Here is a 27,833-nt window from a genome sequence, read left to right as displayed (position 1 = left end):
GGAGGAGCTACTGGTGTTTAGTTTTAGTAGTTGCCGTGGGTGGTCGCCCTGCTTCAAGCTTCAATAATCGAGTTCTTAACCCCCAAAACGAGAGTCAGGGGTGAGAGGAAAATCATAAAGAGTTGGAGAATAAGTTTAATTAAAAGGGAGAGATGAAGGTTTTTTCAACCCGTTAATATATAAGGCTAGGGTAAAGTGATATTTACAATTGTATCATCAACCATTCTGACGGCATTGGAGTTGTGTGCTTAGGGGTGTAAACGGACTGGATTCGGATCGGATAGTGGTATATCCATATCCGCATCCTATTATATTCGGACAGATTCAGGTAATATCCTATCGGTTATCGGACTGATTATGTCGGATTCGGATAATTATTTTCTTAAGTAGATTATTCTAAATGGACACGAATATAGATTCAATACAAGTTTTTGACTACCTAATTACATCATTACTTTTTTTTTTTGTTGAGGGCTAGGTTTGAAATTTAACAATTTAGCAACTTTGGTAACTATTTTAGTATAAAATCTAGAAAAATAGTCACATCTCATAGGTAAAATTTATAAAAATAAGAATAATAAATTTAAATAAGTAACTTAATCGGATAATTTTATCGGACGGATAATAATCGGTAAGAAAGGGGTATACCATATCCGCATCTTATTAATAATCGGACGGATTCGGATGCAAATTCGGAAGCGAATTTCGGTTATCCATTTACACCCCTATGTATGCTTATGAAAGATAAAAGTGAAACGTGATTAAAGACCTCTGGTTTAGGTGTGGATTAGTTTGGTAACTCACCAAGTGTTTCTGACTCGAGAAACACCATAAATAGTTCTTGAAGCATAAACATTTTTTCAAGTGTTTGATAGAATTTGCTTATTGAAGTATAAACAATACCACATGCGCTTGACAAAAGCTGTTTATTGAAACAATTTTGGAAATTGTAAAAAAAATTACGAAATTTGCCATTGCCATGTGAGAGAAAAAAACCATTTGCTGGGCAGAGCAGTGCACATAGATGCCAAACAATAGGCTAAAATTTAAAACATGATTTCAAATTAAAAAATTCTAAAATAGGATTGTAATTTTTTTGCTTTTTTAGTCTACTATTTGATATGTATGTGCGTGCACAGTAGATGATGTTTTCCCTTGTCATTTTTTGAGTGATAATTTCCTTAAATACTCCTTTTAAAGTAGTTTCATTTGAATTTGATCGCACACTCAATTTTTGTTTTGAGAAATAGACACAACAACTTTTAAAGTAGTTGTTGTAATGTCAAAAATGTTTTTTGAAAATTGTTGCATTGAAAGTATTTCTTGAAGCAAAAGTTTTTATAAATTTTAATTTATGTTACTAAATTATGTGCAACAAAGTGGTTTTTGGTCGGTTTTTCTCTTTCTAGAAGCAAGAAATATAAAAATCTATTTTTGAATGAAGTTTTTATGTGTTTGGAAAAAAAAAAAAAAACTAATTTATTGATAAAAGTTCAAACTATAACAAAATAGAAAATTAATTTAATTTAATGGCTTGGTTTGTTGGGGGATTGATACGTGTAAATAACTGATGTGGACCGAGTTGAACCGTATGTATCTCGATGTGATTTGTGAGTTTACTATACATTGAGCTCCTAGTTTGCGATTAGGAGATATACAAATCCAACGGTCAGAACCAAGCAAGAAGTCAAATGGCATACATGAAACTTGCTGCTCATGGATCTCCGTTAGCCACGTGAGATCAACCAAAACAGTGGACCTCTATTTAAACCCGCGTGTAAAACTCCGTTTGATTATCCGAAAATTAACCCGTTACGAAATAGGGGTTTAAGATTCCATTTGCGTTTGGAGCTAGAGAGATTATTTAATAAACGATGTCTGCAATGAAGCTGGGCTAGTTGGGATTTCGGAGGGAATGCTTCATTGTTACAGATAGAGCTCGCGATGGTTTCTCTGTCAACATGGTTTCGTTACATAGCATACAAGTTTGAGTATTCCGTAACTCTCGGTTTGAAGGTCCTTATCTCTCTTCTTTGTTTCGGTGGATTATTGTCTCTATGTTCTTCTATTTGTTTTATGATTCAATTCAAGCTCTTTAATTCCAACTTTTTGTTGCTTCGATGGATATGCTAGTCAACAATTTCCCAATCCACCCCCAGCAACCCTAATTCCCCATTTTGTCATGTGTGATCCTGTTGTTGTTGGGTTTTTAGTTTATCGTAGTTTGAATGAACTACTGATTTGTTCTTGGGATGTAATCACCAAACTATTGATGTGTGACACAAACGGGAATAGCGCAGTGATTTTTAGTGGTTTGGGTTATTGATGATTTTTCGTCTCTGTTGCAGACGGCGTTTATGTATCTAGGGTAGTTAGAGTTACATTTTGCCATGGTCTATAAGATTATTGGATCGATTTTTCTCTTCCAATGCTGGATCTTTTGGCCTTTTGGAGTTTCATTAGCTCTTTAAATAAGCCTCCCCTCCCTCTCTTTCAAAAAAATCTAAAAGATATAAGAGTTATGTCATTTGGTTGTCATCTTTAAATTCTAAAGTTTTTTCAGAACTTAGAGTGCCTGAACTGACTTTGTACCTTACTTTTGGTTTTTCGTTTCACTGAGAAATGCCTTTCTCTTGCTGTATGAACATCAGGTGGGTTTTCTGGTAACTGTTAGAATTTATTTTAGAGTTTTTTCTGCTTAACATTTCTAGGCTTTTTGTTCTTTAGAATAAGTGTGTTGGCTTGATATATATATATATATTCTTTTTAAATATATGCAGTGGGTTGCTTCTGTCCCAACCCCATGGAATATAAAGAATGCAAACACTGAAGTTTTGTTTTTTCTACATCTTTACTCTCTTTGTTTTCGAAGGACGAAAGTAATTTAGCTCAGTAGATACCTCTTAAGGGTTCTGAAAAAAGGGAAAATACTAGCATAAGTTCCAAATCAATGGTGAGAAGCCGGCAGTGCCTACAATAATTAGGAGGAAACCCTCCAAGAATCAAACATATACTAGACATGTAAAGCTACTGAAATACAAGGGGATGCGTAGGAGGTTTATACCTTTGATGAACTTTTCAGGGCTTTGGAGGAAGCCTAAAACTCAGGCGGTGAGCATCAAAACTAGAACTGGGAAAAGGATGGTAATCAAGCGTATAGGGTCTTCTCGCTAATCACTTCTCTCTATTCAAATGTTGTAACATTTAGCTTTACTTGGAGACTGATTGGTGCCTCTCTAGTATGTCTAAAATTATTCATCGAATTGGAGGGTTGGGGTGGGTAGGAACTCTCTTATTTATAGATTTGAAATGTGGTATCTTAATGCTAGTAATCAACTAGAGATTAGTTGTAAGGTTTTAGAGTGAAGGCCTATGTTTTTTTAACCCATGGAAGGCAACTCCATTGGAATTTGGGATATACTAAAAAGGTAAGATTGGTAGCTGCAAAAATTATTGACTAAAACAAAAAAAGGCAACTGTAGTAACAAACTACTGGTCCTTCACCATTGGGTTTAGGGTTCTTTGGTTTTTAGGATTTTTGGAGTAAACTAAATCCCATTGGAAGGTGGATCAAGGGGAAGAATGGGGTCTGGGTTGGTAGCAACCCACCCCAACATTGGATCTAGGGTTTTGGCTTTAGATTCAAGGGTATGGATGTATCCACATAAGGTTAATAATTCTTCCTTTGGAGGATGAATATGAATCCAAGGGTGAGAAATCAATGTTGGCTACAAAAAGTAAAGTATGATAATGGTAGTAAGTTAGTAACCATTTCTATCCCTTACATGTAGAGTTTTAGTCTTAACTGTTGGGATGGGTAGCAACTCTCACAAGGAATGTTTAGGCACAATTTAAGCCTTGAAATGGGTTGGGTTTGGTGGGCAGATGTAAAAAAATATTGGGTGATGTTTTATATCACAACAGGTGTAAGTTGATACTCCTGACCATCTCAGTTCAGCTTATGAACTTTGCAGACAAAACATGAAAGCAGTAAAAGCTGAAAGTTCAATGCATGTAATGTATGTCATGAAGCAGGTGGCAGCATCTGAGTTGATATACATTCTACAAACTATTTATTTAAGGATGTAAACAAATTCAAGAACTATATGTTCATGGCAGTAGGCATCAGTTTCTGAAGCATGTTTCTCCTTCGCTTATCATCTGCTGAAGTTAGTAGATCCAGGATGCTGGAATATTCTTAAGGAGTACAATTTGATCAGCACTCTCAGTGGGATCAGTTAGTCTTGAGGGGTGAGATTAATTGAAGGACCTAACTAAAGTCTGAGATTGTCTATTTTCCTTCAAATGAGGTCAGTTTATTGAACTTACTGAATTGGCTTCACAACCATCCAAAAATGGTAACAAGAGTTCTCTTGTATTCAAGTTGTCCTCACCAATCAGGTCCAGACAGAGATAGATAGCATCCTCTTTTTGACAGAAAGGCTGTACCCCCTGCACAATGTTATCGTGTTTAGCGTGGTTTGGGGAGGGTCCGATGTGTGCAGCTTTGGAGTCCTTTTCTAAGATGCTACATAGGGGAGGCACTTCCATGCATGAAATAATTTGGAACCTTCTGGTCCTACAAGGAGTGCGGTTTTCGTGTGGACTACATGCTTGGAAGAGATTTTAACATTTGGGGACCTTATTAAGAAATGCTGGAGGAGGTGGATGATTTTATGCTGGCTTTGTTTTTAGCTCGTGGAAGTTGTTTATTACATTAAATTGGGGGAGTTTTTTCCCGTAGTAGGGATTGATTGGATTTTCTTCCAGCAACCTTGTTGTTGGTAATTATTGAATGCAAGGTAGGTCCAATGGAGGGAAGATCTGCAATTCTAGGGAGATGACTCCCTTCGCCACTGTTCAGATTTTCATCGTCCTGTTCGTAACAAATCTGGGAAAACACAGAAGGCTAAAAAATAGTTTTGAGTTGGTTGACCGAACTAGAATTTAGGTGGTTAAAACTTTTGAGGTTTTAGAAATATGGAATGAGAGGGGAAAGAATTTTTGTGTTCTTCATAATTGTAAATTGGAGGTTTGAGTCCAAGATCTGGACTGCTCACAGTTTTACATCATCCTGAGGTTACAGGCTTCCTTTTATCTTGAGATCGATACAATTGTCTAGCCCACAGAGTTTTAGTGATTAGTGAATGAAAAAATGGTTTGCTGGTTCACCTTCAGCATAACATGTTCTAAGGTTTTCTGAAAGCAGTAGAAGCCTAAAGTAAAAAGGTTCGGAAATACACAGAAACAAGATTTGTAGTGACAGGTTTAGAAACCATATTTTGGGAGAATCGTAATGTCAAAGATTCAAAAGATCAGATGCAGCCAAATTTTGGTAACGAACTCTAACCAGATGGAAAAACATAGATTAGAAATCAGGTATGTTCCAATGATCAGATTTTTGGAGTATGAAAAATCCTGTTAGAGATAGAACTCCACAAATCTTATAATTGATGGGAAACTGAGAAAAGTTCATGAATTCATATTAAGGGTATCAAAGATAGCAGGAATCAATTAACTAATCCTACAAAAAACTCTGCCTTATCCAATATAATGAGTTCAGTTAGTGTGGATTGAATTAAAACAATGGAGAGAAAATTGAAGTCTAATCATGAAGGGAATGGAAAGACGGGAAGAAAGGGATGGGGATGATGTGGGAAATGTAAAAGAGTGAAAATGGCAAATGAAAAGATAGAAAGAGATGTAATATCTATGTTAGACAAACATGGTGCAGCCAGTGAGCCTGGGTAATCTTATCAGCTAAATGAGGCCTCTCACATGGATCCTTGTGCTCCAGTAGGCTCTGTCCAAGGTCATACTTCGTACAGGACCCAGACTATTTATGTCCTTCCTCACACATTCTTTTGTGGTGAGTTGGCGTATCCCTTACTCTTTTGACTCCTTCAATGGAGATCATACCACTCCTTCTGTGGGAGTCCTTAGACCTCAATTGTACATGATTATACCACCACAAATGAACCTGTTGGAGCATGTCATTGATCGCAGTAACTCCCAAGTCAGATCTATTGTCTTCGTAGTTTTCCACATACCCATCTTAACATCATCATCTCTGCTATGTATGGCTTCTCAATTTGACATTTCTTAAATTGCCCAACATTCTACCCCATACATGATAGTCAATTGCGCAGCAGTTCTATAGAGCTTTTCTTCAAGTTTTAAAGGAATATGGCGGTCATAGCACCGCTTGCAACTCTCGATTTCATCCATCCCACTTTAATTCAATGTGAAAGATCATCCTTAATATTACCTACCTTGGTTATGATCCAAGTCATTTTGCAGTATTTTTCTTTTGCCAACTTGATTCATGTCATGTCCATCACAGCATGAGCCTGCCAGTGCATGAAGGCCAGAACATGTGAAACAGTTTTCAAGTGAAAAGTTTACTAACTTATCAATTTGACTAGATGAGGTCAATCTAATGGCTGGAAGATCAAATGTGATAGTCCATATTGAATAAATGTGTTGATTTATCCCAAAAAGGACCAAATTGAATATGATTAGTGCTCCATTCTAATTGATGGATCAAATTTTAATTCAGCATCCTGCTTCACCTTAGGCATTGTGGTTATACGTTTGTTGCTACTTGTAAGAAGTTGATCCTTCTGCAGTTATTTGTAAATAAAATAATTTGTTGCTTTTGCATTCTGTTTGATTATAATTAAAGATGGTGTGTTTTAGATGTTTTGATATATTCCCTTGTGAAGTGCTCTTACTGATTCTCAATTGTCATGCAGAGCTATAGGGTTGGTCAAATAACAGATAAAGAAATAGGTGATGTCGTCTGGAAAAATTTATTTCAGGGAAAGTTGACATACATGCATTGGAGTAAGGGAGAAGAGATGGCCCCAACGATAGGGAACCAAGGGGGAACTCTTCTTGTTCGTAAACTGCCGAGGACAGATCCAACGTAATTCTACTTTTCGAATCCATTTCTTTAACAGTTTTACACTGTTCATTATTTTCTGATAATTCCTAGTTCAGGTTTGGTGTTTTGATAATATCAAATGGATGCTCATGTCACAACTAAATGCAAACCATTGATCATAAAGCAAAGTTGTGTTTAAGTACTCTTTTTTGGTGCTGTAGCTCTCCTGCAGGGATAAGTCTTGTCCTTGTACATCTTCTCTTGAAATCATGGGTTTTTCCTGATACTTAAAGTTTGATTCTACATGTTAATTTTCTTGCCTTAATGTGACATGACATAGAACTAATATTAATGAAGGAAAGTATCTACCGTGGAGATTGTGCTTGAACTGAATTGATGATTGTTTAGGGCAAGTTTGGAGATTTCCCCCCATATTGCTTGCCCTGTATAGTTGCTCAAGTTTAATGGCAAACTGGAGTGACTTGACCCAATTTTTTCTTTTGTTTTGGGATGTGAACTTTCTCAAATCAATAAGGTTTAGGTGCATGGAAGTTGAACTTCTGCCATTGTAAGTGTTTTCCTTTCTTACTAGTGACAGTCCTGTAGGACTGTAATTATTTTCATAGAAATTCTTTTCAATGATTTGCTAGGATTGAAGCGAGAGGAATCGAACTACATTAACTATTGTAGTGGGTCGATTAGTTTTCAGTTTTAGGGAAGAAGAGGCCCAGGAGTCTCTAATTCTTGCTCAAATTAACTCAAAACAGAAAAAGAGGATTTCTAAGACTCAAAGTAAAGAATCGAAACAAACTTAAAAATAAACCACTCAAAAAAAGTTTTGTGTGACCGAGTTTGACTAATTTGCACCAAATTAGGTTGGCCTCTATCTATGATACTTATTTGAGTTGTAAGATAATGACTGCCTGACCAATTTGTAACTGATGTTAATCTGAATATGTTTCCACAGGTGACTAAGTGGGATGACATATTGTCTTACTGAATATAGGATGTATCAAATGTCCATTAGACTGGGGCATACTGTAGCATTATAAAACCTTGGTGGTCTTTTGACTTTTGAGACACTTTCATGCTTATTCTATTTCTTTTATGCGAATAAATCATGCACAGCTTTCTGACTGCAAATTTGATTTTTATACTAGGCGTGTTTTTGTTGGAGATGTAGTTGTCGTGAAGGATCCTGCAAAACCAGATAATTATCTGGTGAGAAGGTTGGCTGCTGTAGAAGGATATGAGATGGCGTCTACTGATGAGAAAGAAGAGCCTTTTGTTCTTGAAGAGGATGAATGCTGGGTTGTTTCTGACAATCAATCTTTGAAGCCCAAGGTATGGTCCATTTCTTATTTGAGCATCTCAGCTCCAACAAATGCTGTGCATTATTTGGATCTTAAAAAAGTGAAAAATAAGAAAGTTTCCATTGTCTATAAACAATTATATCAAGAGGGGCAATATGGAGACTTGTATTTGGACATCCTTTAAGCACCAAGACATGAATATATCAACGTATGCAACAAGATAGTGAGAAGATTGGACCAACAAATTTATGGATAGCCAAGGAGATCTGGATGGGACCAGAAACCAATTGAATTGAATGTTCTAAAAATTTGGTCTCCCTCTGTCTCCTGGTTAGATGGGTCACCACTGTCCAATCTCATTAAGTTTTTCTTGGATGTCTTCAATGTTGTGCTCTTATAAGGTTCTACTGGTATATCAATAAGGATTGCCGTTTCCTTAAGTCCATGGTGTGCTTAAACCTTCAGTTTTATTTTTTATTTGGTTAGTTTTTTTACCTTTTTTAAATTTTTTAAGAATTATTATTCCTTTGTATTTATCCCATGGAAAATTTGACAGAACTTCACAGGATTCTTTTCTTGGTAATAACTATCTCTGGAACTGATCCTACACCAACAATGCAAAACAAGAAATATATGTTATACCATACCTTAAAAGAAAAAAAAAGGTAATAAGCAGCAGATTGGAGCAGTGTCATTTGAGTTATAAGCCCCTCCAAATACTTTATGGGCCAGGGTTCCTGATTTACTAGCTATTAAACTCAAAACTTTGACTGGGGTTTCCATGAACAATGAGATTAACCTTATGTTGCACACCATGGCTGTCTAGAACCTTGGAAGTTGGTTCACTGTTATAAATATCTGAGGCAAGAAGCCACTCTGAATACATCGACTCTTGGCTGCAGAGTATGCTTGGTTGCGATCTTTAATTGTCTGTATCCATCGTTAGGGTCAACTACTTTTTAAGTGTATATGTTCCTATCTTTGGTTTTCCATATCCATAGTTAGGGTTGACTACTTTCTAAGTGTGTATGTATGGTGAATTAATTTGATCTTTGGTCAGGTCCTCATTGATTTTCTACTTATTCTTTGGACAGGAAGCCAAGGACAGTAGGACATTTGGTCCTGTTCCCATGACAAACATTGTTGGTAGAGTCATGTACGCGATGCGAACAGCTGTTGATCATGGCCCTATACAAAACAGGTTAGTAACCAAAACAGAGAACTAATAGTATGGTCCATTTCATGTCATATTTGTTCAATCTTTTGGTACGTTTGTTGTCTATACTCAAATTTGCATTGCCCATTGATGTCTTGTGCCAGTTATTTCGGTATGCGAAAGGATTTACCAGTGTTGGAAGTCGAATTGGATGTTGATGAGCTGGCTAAGAATGCCAGACCATAGGCTTTGCATTGCTTTGAAAGAGGGTTGTGATCTCTCACACTTGATGTTATGTGTTCTTCCGTGGCCAATTAATTTAACAGAATGTGTTCTATGTAACGTGCTGCTGGGGAGAGGAGAACTAATAAAAATGAGAGCTTTGTTCTCTGTTTGGTGATATTGGGGACTGAGTAGTGCCATTCCTGACACCTCAAGTGGCAATTGGGAACTGATCTCTTTTGTTTTCTGGATCACCCTGATAGCTTTTTCTTTCTGGTTGTGTTGATTGGGAATTCGAAGCCAGCTTGTGATGAGTTTTGCTCTCCAGTTCTTTTTGCAACTGTGTAAGTTATAAACCCAATTGAATCAAAGTTCCATTAATTCAATGCTTGTGAATGTATGGTGTTTGGAGACCAAATAATCAAAGGAAGATAGTCAACTACAGTCCCATGTAACCCTAAACTCAGTGGTGTGTTCTGGCCCCTTGTGACATTTTTTTTTATCGTATTTAAGTGTATTTCTAGTTCCTCACAGAACTACCATGATTAATAGCATTGGATCCATCATGGAGAAGTGCGAATCCAAATCAAGGGCTCATAAGATACTAAGAAAAAAAATCTGCCCATATGGCTATACTACTAATAGTTGCCCGTAGGATGTGCCAATCAATCTTCAATTGTTGCTGAAGCTTTGGCGCTGAAGAAAGTGTTAATCTGGGCAGCAGATCTAGGTTTGACAAATTTAAATTTTGAAGGAGATACCTGAGATGTTATTAATTTTCTGATTTACTTGGATAGCAAAACCCTGTTGGAAGATTAGAAGTTAGAACAATCATTCAAGATTGCAGATGGAGTTGATTTGATTCGATAGCTTTCACTCATACTAAAAGAAAAGGCAACGGAGTTGCCGGATTTTTATCCCCTCCAGACACGCTCCAGTTTCCTCCAGGGCACCGTCGGATGATGAACACGTCTCATATTCTAATCCTATGGTTGAATTCTTCCCCTCTAACCATTTCATTTCTCTAACATTTTCTCTCTCCTCTGTATTTCCGTCTTCGGCTCCGGCACCACCGTCACTTACTTTGCTGCGTTGATTGAAATCCAACATCCAGATGACGAGGCTTGGTGATCATCGTCGTCACAGATGTGTGACGTCTCAGAGGGATGGGCTTTGCTTCCATGCTTCCTCCTCAACGGTCCTTGATCCATCGCCTGTGTCTCTGTGTGGGTTTTCTGGAATGTATTTTCTGTATGGGTTTTTACTTTTCAGCTCTTACTGTTGCAATGATAACACTCACCCTTCAAATGGTCGTCATGGGTGCTGCGGGATCTAGGGGAATCATGACTTGGAGGTTAGAATCCGGTGAAAATCCTCTTCTGCAATTGATTTTTTTTTTTTTGGTAGATCTGCGATTGATTATGTAGGGTGTGTTCTTTTGTGTTCTGTTTTTGAAAATCCATGTTTATGTTTGTCTTTTAACCTAATATGTGTTTCTTAAATAGTGAGTGTTACTTGGTTTTTCTTGCTATTTTCAAGGTTGAGGCATCGGATGGATAGCACTGCGGGCTCGTGGAGGTTAGGCTCGGCTGATATTTCATGAGAATAGTATTCTTCTTGGATTTTTTTGTTGTAGGTTAAATGATTTGATCTTCATCTTTATCTTTGGTTTAAATGTGGTCGATGGGGAGCTTGAATGGGGCGTATCTCTGCAAGAGGATTAGAGTCGAAGGTGGGGTGAATGGTGTTGGGGCGAAGGGAGGCGGAGGAGGCGCCGGGATAACTGTTAGAAATGAATGGTTAGAGTGGAGATATCCATCCTAGATTGAATATTACCGTGTTCATCATCCGGGGGGGGGGGGGGGGGTGGTGGGGTTCCCGGGTTGCGCCTCGGCTTTGACTGCCTTTTGTTTTGCTTTGTCCCGTCCTTGTTTTGGCTCTTATTTGTTGATAAGTGGAAATTACTAAAAGTAAACTTTTACTTTTTCCTAAAAGTATACCATTTGGTTGCTTTCTCATTTTAAGTTTTTTCAAAACCTTACAAAATATGTGAAATTTTGTGGAAAAGTATGAAAAAGTAAAATGTATGATCCAAAAATTAATACTTTTCCACACTTTACTTCTCCCTCACCCTATTATACATATGGCCTACATGTTTTTTTTTTCCCACCCCTTTTTTTGAATCCCATTTTTGCAAACAAATGCAACTAAGGGAATAATTTTTTTACCACCCCTAAGTTACCCCTTGATATTAATGCCATCTCTTAAGTTATGAGATTCCTTATAATTAGTAATACCATTGGTCTGATTTAGTTTTTACTCATCTATTTCCAACATTATCCCAACATTGTAAGTTTAAATTTTTTATTAATGATGTAAATCTTCTAAATTTTATGAGTAATTATGATTAGAAGAGGGATTACTCATAGCCCGGTTGAAAAAAATGAATCGAACGTGGGCTTTATGTTTAAGGTTATTTTTGTCATTTTTGAGTATTTAACTTAGTTTATATCAACACATAACTATGGTTTTGCCTTCAATATATTTTTACCTTTATGCAGAGATGAATAATTAAAAGCCAAAAAGAAGACTTTTACGTGTGACGGTGTGAGTCTTCTTAGTGGACCATCAACTAATGTTGGGTCTTCTTAGTGTAATATATTACGTGTGGTTTCCAATCCGATTAACATCATTTAACTGTATTCAAGTTTTAAACCTGAAGAGACCAAAATATCCCTCAGGTTATTTAATACAATATATTATGACTAAAATGCCATTGACGTGCTGAATTTTTTATTTACTATTATTATTATTATTATTATTATTTATTTTAAATCGAACTTATCTTTAAACCGGCGAATCGTTGGGGGCGGTGCCCGCCGTGCCGCATAGGTACTCCAAAGAAGAATTTGGAAATCCACGGGGGCGTTTCGGTCAATATGATGAAGTAAAGTGATCTTTGGGAGCGAAAACACCATAAATTGCAGAACCGCCATGCGTAGTGGCTCTGTTGTCTGAGTGATGTCTAGAGGAGGACTTCATATCGTTTCTAATAATATTCCAGGTGCGAGTTTTTCCTTTCGCTTCTTACTTAAATGACATCTTAGGGTTGTGTATTTCAGTTTCCATTCATGGGTTTTACATTCGAACCTTCAATTTTTTCGGGTTATTGTCTGGGTTTCTCAGTTGGGTAATACTGACTATGGTAGATTTTGTTGTTTGATTTCCATTTAGTCATTCTATTTAACCTATAATTTGGATTCATGGAGCTCTTTGCTAAGTTTTATGTTGAAGTGGCATTGGTCGTTGTTTCTTTCTGATTTTCTCTAAATAGGCTATGGGTGGTTTGTTTGGTTTACTTAGTTCTTCACAAGTTCTCAATTTTCTCATTTTTCAGTGGGAATTTTTTTGTAAAGGGTGAGGGGTTGTGAAGTTCTGTTGCCAGTGGAATATGAACTATGCAGCTGGTTCATTAGTGCTCTCCACACCTAAAAAAGGATGGTTTTGTTATGATTATCCGTTTGTGTTTTATTTCTAGTTTTGACATTTGAATCTCATTGCTCATTCGTTAAATTCTTCTTTTATGCTTTTTGCTTGAGAACAAAAAATGATCTGTGAAGATAAGGTTTTGTTGTTACATTGTTAACCTCATGCTTTCCATGTTTAGTCATGGTCATCCAGCTTAGGATGGCAATGAAAACATCTTCTTTGGATGTTAATTATCCTTATTTGCACTTTCGGTGGTCAATGGTTCAGTCTATATTCCAGAATAGCGGCTCGAGAAATTTTGTTGACTCTTCAATCATTTCTGTTTGAAGTACATGTTTATTTATAGTATCTGAAATTGGAAAATGACCTGAGAACCATTTTGTTCAACTTTGATGAGAATTTTAGCATTTCCTTGCGAGTGGCTGGTGTACTAATTGAATGAAGGTGCACTTAATGATGAAAGTTAGATGGTGGGCCTTGGTAAGATGGTAAGGTTGCTCCATTGTAACCAAGGGGTCAAGGAATTTGAGTCTGGAAACAGCTTCTCTGTGACAGCAGGGGTAATGCTGTGTATGTGATGAACCTGGTGAGCTTTGGTGCAATGGTAAGGTTGCTCCATGTCAACAAGTTGTTGTGGGTTTGAGTCTGGAAACAGCCTTTCTGTGAAAGCAGGGGTAAGCTAGTGTATGTTATGATCATCCCCAGACCTTAAATTGGCTGGAGCTTCATGCACTAGGTACATCATTTTTTGGCTTGTAGTACTGGAAATTTGTAGAATATTTATTTGTTTGAGGAGAAAGAGAGACTAAAAAGCTTGTGGAATCAAGCATGCGATATTAAAACCTAGGATAGATAGTTTTTGAAAGCTGTAAATTGAAGAGAGCAGTGTCTCTGAAATGTTTTCTAGGGATTGAAAATTCTTTTATATAGGACTAATATGAGTAGATGGTCCATTGGCCAGTAAACTCAGGTTGGAATATTCTGCTGGAAAATCTGCTTCGAATAATTGTTAAGATCGTTGAAAAATATATTTTGTTTAAATGCTGAATTTTATTTTTTCAGTTCTTTTGGGTTTGTTTGTCCTGTAAAATGAGAAAATGTCAGCAGGATTCCTTATTGAATCTTGATTGTCAGAGGCGCCTTGATTTTTAGAATGTTTTTTGCAAGGTTGATCTGATCTTTTAAATTAGGCATGGTTCTATCTTGTTCTCTTACCCCTCTATTTTCAGGGATGAAATTGACCATTCTTTGGGGGTGAAGGATCACTAAACCATGTGTCCAGGCACCAAATTACCTGTTTGCAGAACAGAAGTATAATTTATTTATTGCTTGGATTTCTAGTGGATATCAGTTTAGAATATTATCTGGAAAAAGGTCGAGTTCAGTGAACAAGGATGGAGTTGCATGTCTGGCAAATTTGTCACCCACCCTGGGGAAAAAAAGAAAAATAGCATAGCAAAGTAAAGACTGCAATCTAAAATTGGAGGGACATTCTAGGATGTAGTATATGTTCCCAAGTTCACAATGACGTTTTTTTTTTTTTTTGACGAAGACAGACCTTGACTTTAATGCAGGATATGGACCACATGAGACAAATTGTCTTCCTTGCTCTGGAGTTTCTGGCCGAGCTACCAGTGCATCATCTTACTCCTGTCTTGGCGATTACGGATATTCTACAAAGTTTAAGGTCCTACAAATAAAAATCCCAGCCGTTGCTTCCAGAGGAACATCTCTTTCTTGTAATGCAAGCTCTAGCAGTCGAAGAAACCCTGACTTCTCGAGGCAGAACAAACATGGATTCTCCAGAGGCCGTAACAGGCAAAATCAAGAGAGAGAAAATGTTGAAAGTGTAGAAGAATCTGAACTGTTTTCTTCCAAAAATGGCCCGTTGCTCTCCCTCTCCAGCAGCCCAAGGTTTCAGGCTACCTCTTCCCCGGGCCCAAGAGAGAAGGAGATTGTAGAATTGTTCAGGAAGGTCCAGGCTCAGCTTCGAGAACGAGCAGCAGCCAAAGAAGAACAGAAGAATGGACCTTCACGGGGACAAGGTAAGGAGAATGATACAGTTGATTCACTTCTGAAGCTCTTACGGAAGCACACAGTTGAACAGGGAAAGAAAAGTAGTGGTGGCAGGAAGGACTTTAATTTGGAGCAACCAGAGCAAAATAGCCTGTATGATGAAGATCAGACAAGCCATTCTGATTCAAGTAGGGTTGGTAGGTTTAACGGGGGAGAGTCTAGTGTCCGGCACTCAACACGTCCGCATTCAAACTTCCAACGTAGATCTCCTGTTCCTAGAGTCAAGTACCGACCTGTTTATTCAGCCAAAGATGATATTGGATTGGAGTGGCCTCCAAAGTCAGAAGAGAAGAGAAGGAAAAGCTCTTTTGAGTCTGACCCTGACCCTGAACCTGAGACTGTAACTGAATCTCAGCATTCTCATCCTCTACAGGAGGCAGTATTTTCGGATGACCAGGGGGAAATGCTGGATGAAACATTTGAATCTGAGCCTTCTGATGCTGTTGAGGCAGATGAAGATGAGATCTCAGAGGTGCCAGTGAATGAATACACAGACTTGAGTGCATTAAAGCTGTCAGAGTTGCGGTCACTTGCAAAATCTCGTGGTGTTAAAGGGTATTCTAAGCTGAAGAAGGGTGAACTCATTGAACTTCTAGCTAAAGTCTCGGCCTGAATCTGGAACGTGAGGAAACAAATGAATAGGTCACGATTATGTATGGTGAAGCTCGTAGGATTTGATATTTCACCCCCTGTTTGTATTCGTTTGAGGTTTCTATTTCCTTACTTTCTTACACTCTGCATCCAAGGGGAGCAAATATGCAAATTAAGTAAACATTATCATCATTAGGAATTTTCAGATACAACAGTCGCTAATCTTTAGTTTTCTGTATTATCCCCCCTTTTTTTTTTTTCCTGAATTCTTTACCAATTTCTTTTATGTTTCTTCAGTGTAAACAACCTTAGTTTTTCAGTTGTATGAATTACCAGGCATTTTCAGGAAAGGACAAGCACAACTGGGAACAAGACCGTGTTCTTCTGTTCTTAAATGTGTCTTGAAACTGAACAAGCGTCTCATCGATCCTCCTCTCTTAGACTTGCTGTTCATTTTGAGAACCAGTACTGTTATATCTCTGTTTTGTTGAGCAGTAGTCCTGGCGATTTCTGATGGTTCGTCTACCTCTCATAGCATCCGTGTCATCTTTCTTGTCTTACTAGGTGAAAGTGGTGGTGAATCTTAGTACCTAATGTCCTTTTAGGCTTTGCTTCTGCTCTCTTTCTCTCTATATGAACATGCACACACAGAAAACCTCTCCATTACTGTCTCTGTTCTCTTCGTGCATATTTTTTCTTTAGCTTCTGGCCTGAATTCTGTATCGATGACGAAACGGTAACATGTAATTGAACTACGTTGCATTGCTTGGTTTGAACTTGAAAGCTCATATGCCAAATTAATGCCTGTAAGATTTCTATTCGATGATGTAGGTGATGACCTCAAATTCTTATTTTCTGGATTAAGCAGCAACAATCTACATTGAAAAGAAGCACTTTTTTCATGTTTTAAAGCAGCAATATGCATGCAAGAGGCCAAAACAAGCATATACCCATCATGTAGCTTCAATAACTCGTGCATCATCCTGTTTACAATCAGAACGGTTTTTTTTTTTTTTTTTTTTTTTTTTTTTTTTAATTTTAAATTTTTATTTTATATATCAAATTCTTCTCCAGAAGAACTATATATCCCAAGAACGCAAGCCCAAGAACGCTATCAGTGACCTCTAAATCTCTTCATACTTTCTTGGTTCCTGTAACTACTTCACAAGTCCAAGAAACAGAAATGAGTGAAGAAGGTATCAGGAATGAAACCCATGTTCTGGTTTTCCCATTTCCTAGTCAAGGTCACATAAACCCAATGCTGCAATTCTGCAAGAGGTTAGCCTCCAAGGGACTCAAAGTCACCCTAGCCATGACACACTTCAGCCTCAAGCTTACGGCCAACAAACTCAGCTATGTTAGAGTTGAGGGTATCTCTGATGGCTTTGATGAAGGTGGGTTTAAGGAAGCTGGAAGCATAGAAGAATATTTCATGCGTTTGGAAGTAGTGGGCTCGCAGAGCTTAGCCGAACTAATCGAGAAACAAGAAAGCTCTGGCTACCCTTTCAGATGTCTCATCTATGATTCTGGTATGCCTTGGGCTCTTGAAGTAGGCAAGAAGTTTGGCTTGGTCACAGCTCCCTTCTTCACTCAGGCGTGCGCCACTGATGCCATCTGCTACAGTGCAAAGAAAGGTCTGTTGAGTCTTCCTGTAGAAGGACCTACTGTCTCCATTCCTGGATTGCCAATACTAGGAATCCATGATCTTCCATCTTTCATCTGTAGCTCAGAATCATATCCATTTCTGTTAGAGACCGTTTTGAATCAGTTCAAAAATGTTGAGAAAGCAGATGTTCTTCTCATCAACACATTCGACAAATTGGAAGTGGAGGTACGTTGATCTAGTTATCCATTTGTCATGAACAACATTTACTTACTCTCAATATCCTGAAACCATTTTGTTGGCAAAAATTGAACAGGTACTGAAATGGATGTCAGATCTATTTCCAGTCAAGACAATTGGACCAACTGTACCATCAATTTATCTCGACAAAAGGCTTGAAGATGATAAAGATTATGGTCTGAGTCTTTTCGTGTCAAGCAATGAGATCTACATGGACTGGTTAAACAAGAGAGAAGCTGATTCTGTCGTCTATGTATCCTTTGGAAGTGTTGCTGAAGTTGCAGAGGAGCAGCTGGAGGAAGTAGCATTTGCCTTGAGGAGCAGCAACCAGTATTTCTTGTGGGTAGTGAGGAAATCTGAGGAGAACAAGCTCCCTAAGACTTTTGTTGAGGATTTGCCAGAGAAGGGACTGGTGGTAGCATGGTGTTCTCAATTGGAGGTGCTGGATCATAAAGCAGTAGGATGCTTCATCAGTCACTGTGGATGGAACTCAACAATAGAGGCTTTGAGCTTAGGAGTGCCAATGATCGCGATCCCACAAATGTCAGATCAGTTAACAGATGCAAAGTTTGTGGCAGATGTATGGGAAGTAGGGGTAAGAGTTAAATTGGATGAGAAGGGGATTGTTAGAAGGGAAGAGATAGAGAAATGTATAAATGAAGTTATGGAGGGAGATAAAGGAGAAGAGATTAAGAAAAATGCTTTTAAATGGAAGATGTTGGCCAAAGAAGCTGTAGATGAAGGAGGAAGTTCAGAGAAGAATATTCAAGAATTTGTCTCTTCACTTGTACATGCTTGATTGTGTTCTCATTCAATGAGTAGTGGTTTTTTTCTTTTTCATGAGTCAATCATTTACACTGATAGCTATAAAATAGTTTGGAGAAGAATAATGAATTAGAACCTCAAGGGATTGGCTTAATTGGCAAAAGACCAGTGCCTCATAATATGACGTCAAGAATTTGAATTTCGTTGAGAGTCAGGGTGAAATTTCACTGTATATTTACATAGCAATATCTTATCTTATATAATGATGAATTTTACATATATACCCTCAGAGTTTGCAAACCATTATGTTTTCATCTCTTGGAATGTGCTTAATTTCGTTTACTTCTATGTTTCACTCAGTATCAAATGCTCCCTTACACTTAGAATAATGGGGTTAAGTGATGGGTCAATACTTATTTTATTTTCAAAATTTCCTAATTGCTCTCATTTACCCTTAGACCCCTCTTGACTTTCAAGGTAAAAAAGAAAAAGAAAAGAAAGAAGAGGGCAGGGAGAAGAACAACATGACTGGAGGTTCAGCTAGGCCAGCTTGCGCGCACCTTGACTACATCTCAAGGGACGCTCCTCGACGAGATTCAAACTCACAACCTCTTCACTAAGAGGCGTAAGTTTTACTGCTAGAGTAACTCTACGTTGGCTTCTTCTTCTTCTTCTTCTTACTGCTAGAGTAACTCTCTCTTTTAACTTTAAAACTTAATGATGTCACATATAAGGGGACCTTCGTAATATAATAAATTTCAAAAGATGTAAACATAATAATTTACAAATTCAAAGAAAAAATATATTGTTCGTGGGACCTAGTACTAAGGAATACCGCAACTTCAGACCCTCGGCACCAAAGAAAGTTGGATCCTTCATGCGAAGGGCCATATATGATCGTGAAGTAGGTAGGATCGGGCGCTTACTAACTGTAAAATCCTGCAACTGGTCGAGAATTGGACCGATCATGGAATGCAAGAAATCTGAGGAAATATTACCGTTGATTCTCTTTTATATACTTACACTCGAGATTTTGTAATGCACCTCGAACCTAGTAGTCAATGAAGTCATTCCTTTTTGAACCAAAACTCTTTTGAATGGGGGGGGGGGCATATGTGTGATTAAAAGATAGAAAGAACTCAAAAGACTTTGGTACGCTTGGCTATGACCTTCTAACACTTAGAAAATTTCTTGAAAAAGTTTTCAAAGGAAAGGCTTCGATATGCCCGATTAAGACCTTCTAACACTTAGAAAATTTCTTGAAAAAGTTTCTAAGGAAAGGCTTCGTACGCCTGACTCAGACATTTTAACACTTAGAAAATTTCTTGAAAAAGTTTCCTAAGGAAAGGCTTCGGTATGCTCGACTAAGATCTTTTAACACTTAAAAATTTTTTGGAAATGTTTTCTAGAAAAGGGCTTGGTTCACACCCAATTAAGACCTTCTAGTATTTGGAATATTCTTAAGGCCAAAAGTTACAATTAGAATTATTAAATGCTTTAGATTAATCTCGTGAGCAACATCAATAGGTAAAGAAAATCAACTTAACATATAGGTGCTTGAAATACAAAGGAGCATGGCAGTTATGAAAAGAAACGGGATCCTGTCAAGCTTGGGATTGACAATCGTGCCCTGTATGGAAACCTTAACTAACCCAAATTGAGGGAGAAAAAATCCTACTATTGGACGGCTACAAGCAAGACTGATGAGTTGATCTGACGATCATAAATAAGAGGTAAATCCTATATAAACCTAAGTACAACGTGAGGAGAAGGTAACTAAATCGTTTCCCTCCATTCTCATATTTCAATTAAGCTTTGCAACTTGTTGGAGTACGGTGGTGGTTCACTTGTTGACTTTCGGAGGTGGCTTCTGACCGCTGTGTAGGCTCACATCTTAGCAGGAATCCGAGGGTGGATCAATTTTTGGTCGCATCAAGCAGCAACAAATCTACGTAACAAAGAAGCATTTTTTCCCCCATGTTTTAAAGCAGCAAAATGCATGCAAAGGGGCAGATCATATAAATTCAATACCTCGTGCATCATCCTGTTTACAATGAGAACAGTTTTTTTTATTATATATCAAATTCTTCTCCAGAAGAACTATATATCCCAGGAACGCAAGCCCAAGAATGCTATCACTGACCTCTAAATCTCTTCATACTTTCTTGACTCTTGTAAGAGCTTCACAAGTCCAAGAAACAGAAATGAGTGTAGAAGGTATCAGGAATGAAACCCATGTTCTAGTTTTCCCAATTCCTGGTCAAGGTCACATAAACCCAATGCTGCAATTCTGCAAGAGGTTAGCCTCCAAGGGACTCAAAGTCACCCTAGCCATGACAAACTTCAACCTCAAGCTTACGACCAACAAACTCAGCTATGTTAGAGTTGAGGGTATCTCTGATGGCTATGATGAAGGTGGGTTTAGGGAAGCTGGAAGCATAGAAAAGTATTTCGTGCGTTTCGCAGTAGTGGGCTCGCAGAGCTTAGCCGAACTAATCCAGAAACAAGAAAGCTCTGGCTACCCTTTCAGATGTCTCATATATGATTCTGGTGTGCCTTGGGCTCTTGAAGTAGGCAAGAAGTTTGGCTTGGTCACAGCTGCCTTCTTCACTCAGGCGTGCGCCATTGATGCCATCTGCTACAGTGCAAAGAAAGGTCTGTTGAGTCTTCCTGTAGAAGGACCGACTGTCTCCATTCCTGGATTGCCTTTACTAGGAATCCATGATCTTCCATCTTTCATCTGTAGCCCAGAGTCATCTCCATTTCTGTTGGAGGCCGTTTTGAATCAGTTCAAAAATATTGAGAAAGCAGATGTTCTTCTCATCAACACATTCGACAAATTGGAAGTGGAGGTACGTTGATCTAGTTATCCATTTGTCATGAACAACATCTAGTTACTCTCAATATACTGAACCATTTTGTTGGCAAAAATTGAACAGGTACTGAAATGGATGTCAGATCTATTTCCAGTCAAGACAATTGGACCAACTGTACCATCAATTTATCTCGACAAAAGGCTTGAAGATGATAAAGATTATGGTCTGAGTCTTTTCGTGTCAAGCAATGAGATCTACATGGACTGGTTAAACAAGAGAGAAGCTGATTCTGTCGTCTATGTATCCTTTGGAAGTGTTGCTGAAGTTGCAGAGGAGCAGCTGGAGGAAGTAGCATTTGCCTTGAGGAGCAGCAACCAGTATTTCTTGTGGGTAGTGAGGAAATCTGAGGAGAACAAGCTCCCTAAGACTTTTGTTGAGGATTTGCCAGAAAAGGGATTGGTGGTAGCATGGTGTTCTCAATTGGAGGTGCTGGATCATAAAGCAGTAGGATGCTTCATCAGTCACTGTGGATGGAACTCAACATTAGAGGCTTTGAGCTTAGGAGTGCCAATGATTGCGATGCCGCAAATGGGAGATCAGTTAACTGATGCAAAGTTTGTGGCAGATGTATGGGAAGCAGGGGTAAGAGTTAAATTGGATGAGAAGGGGATTGCTAAAAGGGAAGAGATAGAGAAATGTATAAATGAAGTTATGGAGGGAGATAAAGGAGAAGAGATTAAGAAAAATGCTTTTAAATGGAAGATGTTGGCCAAAGAAGCTGTAGATGAAGGAGGAAGTTCAGAGAAGAATATTCTTGAATTTGTCTCTTCACTTGTATGTGCTTGATTGTGTTGTCATTCAATGAGTCGTGGTTTGGGTTTGGGATTTTTATTTTTATTTTTTCATGAATGAATGAGTGATTCACACTGATAGAAGATTTTTGGGTGAAATTTGGAGGCATGATTTGAACCTACAACATCTTCACTAAGAGGCGTGGGTCTTATAGTTGGAGCAATCCTGCGTTGATTTTTTTTTTAATATAATTATTAATGATGATACATATAAGGACCCTTTGTAATATAATAAATTTCAGAGGATGTAAACATAAATAATTTACTAATTCAAAGAATATATATAATTTTCTTATTTATTTATTATTTTTTGGATAAACAAAAACACAATCAGCAAGTAGCTTGGCCCGCTTAAGCAAGGTTCCGGTATCGAAACCTTGTGGATGCAAAAAATCCCCGTTTTAAGACTCACCCACCATAGTCAGGTGTGCGACCCGGGTCGAACACCGGATTAGTCAGGGCAAAGCCTTGGAACCGGGGTTGGCAACCAAAAAGAAAAAGAAAAAGAAAAAAAAAAAAAACACAATCAATCAAGTAGATATAGTGAAGTTACAAATTCTTCAATGTTCTTATCTGAACTTCCTCCTTCATCCAGAGCCTCTTTGGCCAACCCCTTCCATCGAATAGCATTTCTCATAATTTGTTCTCTTCTGTCTCCCTCATCCATAACTTCCTTTACACATTTCACTATTTCTTGTCTCCGAACAATCCCCTTCTCATCCATCTTAACCCTTGCACCAACTTCCCATACATCCACCACAAACTTCGCTCCCATGGCTTGATCTGCCCACTGTGGCATCGCGATCATCGGCACTCCCAAGCTTAGAGCCTCTATTGTTGAGTTCCATCCACAGTGAGTAATGAAGCATCCTACAGCTTTGTGATCTAACACTTCCAATTGGGAACACCATGACACCACCAACCCTTTCTCTGAGTTCTTATCCTCATCAACCAAACTCTTAGGAAGCTTGTTCTCCTCGGATTTCCTCACTACCCACAAGAAATAGTGGTTGCTACTCCTCAAAGCCCAAGCTAGTTCCTCCATCTGCTCCTTTCCAAGTTCAGCAACACTTCCAAAAGATACATAGACGACAGATCCAGCTTCTCTCTTGTTTAGCCAATCCATGCAAGTTCCACTGCAAGATTCAAAGAGACTCAAACCATAATCTTTATCATCTTCTATCCGTTTGTCAAGATAAATTGATGGCACAGTTGGTCCAATTGTCTTGATTGAATATACCTCTGACATCCATTTCAGTACCTAAGAAAGTTAATCTAACTGGTTAATAATGGAGAAATTAACAGAGTAATATAACAGAGGAGATATTCTGATTTCAGTTCTCAAAGTACATACCTCATCTTCCAACTTGTCGAATGTGTTGAGGAGAAGACAATCTGCTCTCTCGACATTTCTGAACTGGCTCAAAGCGGATTCTAGGTATATTGGATATGATCCCCAGTTAGAGATGAAGGATGGTAGATCATGGATTTCTAGTATTGGCAACCCAGGTAGAGAGACATTGGGTCCTTCTACAGGAACACTCAATAGCCCTTTCTTGACACTGTAGAAGATGGCATCATTGCCACATGACTGAGTGAAGAAAGAAGCTGTGAACAAGCCAAACTGCTTGGCTACTTCTAGTGCCCAAGGTAAATGAGAATCATAGATGAGACACCTGAAAGGGTTGCCAGAGCTTTCCTGTTTCTTGATTAGTTCAGCTAAGGTTTGTGAACCCACTACTTCAAAACGCTCAATATAAGCTTCTGCACTTTCAGCTTCTTGGAAGCCACCTTCATCAAAGCCATCAGAGATACACTCAACTCTAATGTTGCTGACTTCATTTTGTGCAGACTTGGTGGTGAAATGGGTCATGGCTAGAGTAACTTTGAGTCCCTTGGAGGCTAGCCGCTTACAGAATTGCAGCATTGGGTTTATGTGACCTTGAAAAGGACTTGGTAAACCTAAAACATGGTTTTCCTTGAAACACTCTGCTTTCATTTTCTGCATGTCTTTCACTCTCTCCATTGGAACAGAATTGAAGAAATTGCAAGTTATCTTACAAGAAATGTGCTCACTTGGGTTTTATAGAAAGGGGTAAAAAAAAAAGTAAAGAAAGAACACTCTCTTTGACCATGAAGTATAAATTAATTGTTTTAACGTTCATAGAAGGCTGCACAGAAAAGAGTGAGAGACCAAACAGAACTAATGGCTCTACTTGGGTGCCAAGTTAAGGAGTATGTGTTGGCAAAATTGGAATCCCCTTCTAACCATGAATAATGGGCTTTCCTTGGGGACAAAGCAAGGTGTGCGTTCAAATTCGGGGTTCTCTCTTTTTACCAAGTCAATGAGTGAAGCAAGCAATTCATAGTTATACTGGGTAAAAAACAGTGTTCTTCCTGGCGCGTTTATTTTTTTTTAGAAAGAATGGGTCACGCAGGACCCATCAGAAAACAAAACTAAGAAAAAATTAATTTGGCCCAATCAACATACCAGCCTGAAGAAACTCCTCTAATTCTAGATGTGGCTTTCCATTTAATCACAGAACATCCTTGAACACCAATCGGCTACTTGATTTCCTTCCCATCTAATGTGGGTGAAACCGACATGTCTATTTGATATGAATATTTGACATATGTCATTAATAATGTTCCCAAACTTTTCTTGAATATTCGAATAAAGATGAAGAAATCAGAATAGCGCGAAAATCGGATTCCATTTCAATTGGTCATGCCCTCATATTGAGAGAGGGCATTGTTCAATCCTTCATTTAATGCCAAAAGTTCAGATTCTAGAACTTCATTACATCACATATTTTTTGTGAATCTGTATGAAAAAACTCCACTATGGTCTCTAATAACTCTTCTTACTTGAGTAATTTTGTTTGATAATGGAAGTATCAATAATTCTCAATAAAATTCTAAATTATTTATTTTTCATTTTTTTTTTTGTAAAATTTCAAGTTATCCACCATTCCATTCAAAGTTTGACCGTTAATTTTACAAGTCAACTTACTAAAATACCCTTTTATTAGTAAAATTATTGAAATGAGGATGAAAGGGTTCTCCGATCACCCATTTTCTTCCAATATCCCACGGGAAACCCAACACCGCTGGGACCACCGCCCCTCCCTTCCGTTGTTTCTTCTGCATAGCTAGGTGTTTCTCTATGAATTTCTCAGGTTTTTTTCGACCCTAACTGGCGAACTCGAGTTAAGGAATTGCAACCATCATTTTGCCATCTCTCTTTTGATCTGCTGAAATCTCACCGACCACTACCCCTTCCCTATCTTGTTAAGCTCAACAACAATTCTTTTAGAGATAAGCTCAACTTCTGCGTAAGTGTGGATCTTGCTGGTGGAACCATTTATGAGACATGGGCGTGAGCTGAACTGGGTTATGTTTTCGAAGCAACAAGTGCACAGGGAGATGGCTTGGAGCCTTGATCTGAAAATGAACTCTTATTGCTTTGGCTCCGTGGCATCTTTTTCCATCACTAGAAATGGCATCGGCACCTCACCGCCACCACCACTTTCACGGGCTCCATTGGAATTAGTTGCAGAGAGAAGGTTTGATCAATTTTTTAAAGACTTTTGAGGTTGGGTTGTGGAGAACCAGAAGGTGAATATTGGAGCTATGAAGTTTGTAGAGATCCAAAGGTAGAGGTAGACGAACGCAAGGTAGTGGATTGGAACAACAACGGCAGGAGAGGGCAGTGGTCACCGGCAGGGAAGGGTTGGTGGTCGCCGGCAATGGTGAGGTTTCCGGCGAACATAAGAAGAAGATGGGTGAAGCACCCCTTATGGTTGGTTCTCTTAAATGAATGAGATGGCATTTTAGTAATTTGATTGGCTGCCTAGTTAAGGAGTTGTTTGCAAAATTAACGTCCTTTCTCTTCCTATCTCTCATTTGTCAAAGTTTTATTTTTTTTATTAATGTAAAATTAATTTACCAAGAGGATTAGTTATTATTAAATAATTTTTTTTCCTGATAAAAAAAATTTATTTATTTATGTGGCACAATTGAGACTGAGGAGTACGGAGATTGATTAACCAGAAATGAAAATGGACCAAATAGTCACGCTCACAATCCTTTCCAAGTAAGTCTTATTGGGTCAAAGTTGGCTTACTTTGACACTTTCATTAGTTTCATGATTTATGAGAGATGAGCTTTCCTTGGGAGAAAGTTAGGGAGCATGCGTTGAAATTTGAGGTTTTAGCCATAGAACTATATTTTGGCGAAATTCACCTGTTTTGCCACCTAACGAAACAAAATCAAGGGGCGAAACGATATTTACATAATATCGCCGATATCTCGATGATTTCTCTCGATATATCGCGATATATCAGAAAATATCATTTTTTTAAAAAAAAATTTCTATCTTTATATTATTTCTTGCACTTTTTAAGCGATTTCTCTCGCAATTCTATCCCAATCTTACCAATTCTATCCCAATGATTCAAGACTCAAAAGTTAATGTGCTAAATGTAATTAGGAAGAGAATCTACATAAAATAATTTATAGATAGGAAGACATTTTATAGCAAAATCTTCAAGATTAATGAGTAATCTTACCAACTATATTCTAGTGATTTAATCCTCAAAAGTCAACATGCCAAATGTGGTTAGGGAATAATATATATATGAAATAATTTATGGAAACAATTTAAATTATGAATGGATTTTGTAATAGAATCTTCACAGAGTGAATGGATAATCATTCCAATTATGTCCGAATGATGTAGGCCTCAAAAAGTAATATGTTAAATATGACTAGATAGGAGAATTTAAATGTATCACATATTTATATTAAATTAGGATATGCATCAAATATACCAAAATTATTGAACAAAAATACTAAAAATGGGGGGGGGGAAATATCATGGAAATCTCAGCGATATTTCGTCATGTCGCCCGGTTCGCCGCCCAGCGAACCGGATTTATCACATATTTATATTAAATTAGGATATGCATCAAATATACCAAAATTTTGAACAAAACTAAAAATGGGGGGGGAATATCACGGAAGTCTCAGTTTTATCTTTTCAATGAGTCAAACAAGCAATTTATATTTATTTCTTGATAAACAAGTAATTCATTTTAATTTGAGTTTTTTACATGATGCCAGTTATCAAGTCAAATCACGTGTTACATACAAACATCACTAATGCTAGAATAATTGGCTTCACTTATGAATGTCTATTCTTAGAATTTGTTTCCAAATAAAAAATAAAAATAAAAAATAAAAAGAGTAAATTACATATATACTCATGGATTTGCGAACTATCATGTTTTTACTCTTTGGAACTTATTATATTACAAACGTCTTCTAATACCTAACACCGTTAACTTTAAAATAGAAAAAGACATATTTACCTTTATTAAATTTTCTCATAGGTGAAAAAGATTGAAAAAAGAAAAAAGTATTTAAGAGTCAGTTATGGTTGTTCTTCACCCTAATGTTAGGAGTATGTCATAAACGGGAAATAAAGATACGAGTTACTATCATCTCTCCTCTTTCTCTCTTTTTTTTTTTCTTCTTCGTCTTCCTTCCTTTAACAGTCAAGATAGGTTTAAGGGTAAATAAGCTTAATTGAGATTTTGAAAGAGAAATAAATGTTGAGGCATCATTTAACTCCTTAAATCGATTATAGATGTAAATATAATAATTTGCAAACTTAAAAGGTGTATATGAAATTTTTTTTTAATTTTGTTTTTAATAAGAAAGTTAAAAGACTTCATCATTGAACTTGAAAGGAATATAGAGACAAAAAAAAAAAAGATAGATGCATGAAAACACAAGGTTCGATTTGAACCAAAGAGCATAAA

General features: G+C 37.6%; 4 protein-coding genes and 1 pseudogene across 4 annotated transcripts; 4 read left to right on the top strand and 1 right to left on the bottom strand.

The window, feature by feature from the left end:
* The first annotated feature begins 1,795 nt into the window (after positions 1–1,795).
* LOC149003204 (Peptidase S24/S26A/S26B/S26C family protein) lies at positions 1,796–10,003 on the top strand. Its single transcript, XM_089137519.1, has 5 exons — positions 1,796–2,016; positions 6,756–6,928; positions 8,047–8,230; positions 9,294–9,400; positions 9,520–10,003. The coding sequence occupies exons 1-5, from the start codon at positions 1,945–1,947 to the stop codon at positions 9,599–9,601; spliced, it is 618 nt and encodes a 205-aa protein (XP_088993645.1). The 5' UTR covers positions 1,796–1,944; the 3' UTR covers positions 9,602–10,003.
* A 2,472-nt stretch (positions 10,004–12,475) lies between these two features.
* LOC149003203 (rho-N domain-containing protein 1, chloroplastic-like) lies at positions 12,476–16,035 on the top strand. Its single transcript, XM_089138304.1, has 2 exons — positions 12,476–12,641; positions 14,641–16,035. The coding sequence occupies exons 1-2, from the start codon at positions 12,599–12,601 to the stop codon at positions 15,753–15,755; spliced, it is 1,158 nt and encodes a 385-aa protein (XP_088994430.1). The 5' UTR covers positions 12,476–12,598; the 3' UTR covers positions 15,756–16,035.
* Positions 16,036–16,864: 829 nt separating this feature from the next.
* On the top strand, positions 16,865–18,536 carry LOC149003202 (UDP-glycosyltransferase 74E1-like). The gene is made up of 2 exons (XM_089137851.1): positions 16,865–17,564; positions 17,653–18,536. Exons 1-2 carry the CDS (start codon positions 16,917–16,919, stop codon positions 18,373–18,375), a joined length of 1,371 nt encoding a protein of 456 aa, XP_088993977.1. The 5' UTR covers positions 16,865–16,916; the 3' UTR covers positions 18,376–18,536.
* A 1,960-nt stretch (positions 18,537–20,496) lies between these two features.
* Positions 20,497–22,003, top strand: LOC149003201 (mogroside I-E synthase-like). The gene is made up of 2 exons (XM_089138024.1): positions 20,497–21,193; positions 21,281–22,003. Exons 1-2 carry the CDS (start codon positions 20,546–20,548, stop codon positions 22,001–22,003), a joined length of 1,371 nt encoding a protein of 456 aa, XP_088994150.1. The 5' UTR covers positions 20,497–20,545.
* Positions 22,004–22,557: 554 nt separating this feature from the next.
* Positions 22,558–24,026, bottom strand: LOC149003200 (UDP-glycosyltransferase 74F2-like; annotated as a pseudogene).
* Positions 24,027–27,833: the final 3,807 nt, after the last annotated feature.

The sequence above is a fragment of the Hakea prostrata genome, chromosome 10 (genome assembly GCF_041222555.1).
Source record: "Hakea prostrata isolate BN-2017 chromosome 10, UWA_Hpros_2, whole genome shotgun sequence".
Lineage (NCBI taxonomy): Eukaryota > Viridiplantae > Streptophyta > Magnoliopsida > Proteales > Proteaceae > Hakea > Hakea prostrata.
Note: the sequence above shows the minus strand (reverse complement) of the source record. Positions and strands in the feature narration are given on the sequence as shown.

What these genes read in the sequence shown, in the direction of transcription:
- LOC149003202 (XM_089137851.1), top strand. Translation starts at nt 16,917, where the DNA reads ATGAGTGAAGAAGGTATCAGGAATGAAACCCATGTTCTGGTTTTCCCA. An exon ending in TCGACAAATTGGAAGTGGAG is followed by an intron (nt 17,565 to 17,652) that starts GTACGTTGATCT and finishes AAAATTGAACAG; the next exon opens with GTACTGAAATGGATGTCAGA.
- LOC149003203 (XM_089138304.1), top strand. Translation starts at nt 12,599, where the DNA reads ATGTCTAGAGGAGGACTTCATATCGTTTCTAATAATATTCCAG. An exon ending in CGTTTCTAATAATATTCCAG is followed by an intron (nt 12,642 to 14,640) that starts GTGCGAGTTTTT and finishes ACTTTAATGCAG; the next exon opens with GATATGGACCACATGAGACA.
- LOC149003204 (XM_089137519.1), top strand. Translation starts at nt 1,945, where the DNA reads ATGGTTTCTCTGTCAACATGGTTTCGTTACATAGCATACAAGTTTGAG. An exon ending in CCGTAACTCTCGGTTTGAAG is followed by an intron (nt 2,017 to 6,755) that starts GTCCTTATCTCT and finishes ATTGTCATGCAG; the next exon opens with AGCTATAGGGTTGGTCAAAT. An exon ending in ATCAATCTTTGAAGCCCAAG is followed by an intron (nt 8,231 to 9,293) that starts GTATGGTCCATT and finishes TTCTTTGGACAG; the next exon opens with GAAGCCAAGGACAGTAGGAC.
- LOC149003201 (XM_089138024.1), top strand. Translation starts at nt 20,546, where the DNA reads ATGAGTGTAGAAGGTATCAGGAATGAAACCCATGTTCTAGTTTTCCCA. An exon ending in TCGACAAATTGGAAGTGGAG is followed by an intron (nt 21,194 to 21,280) that starts GTACGTTGATCT and finishes AAAATTGAACAG; the next exon opens with GTACTGAAATGGATGTCAGA.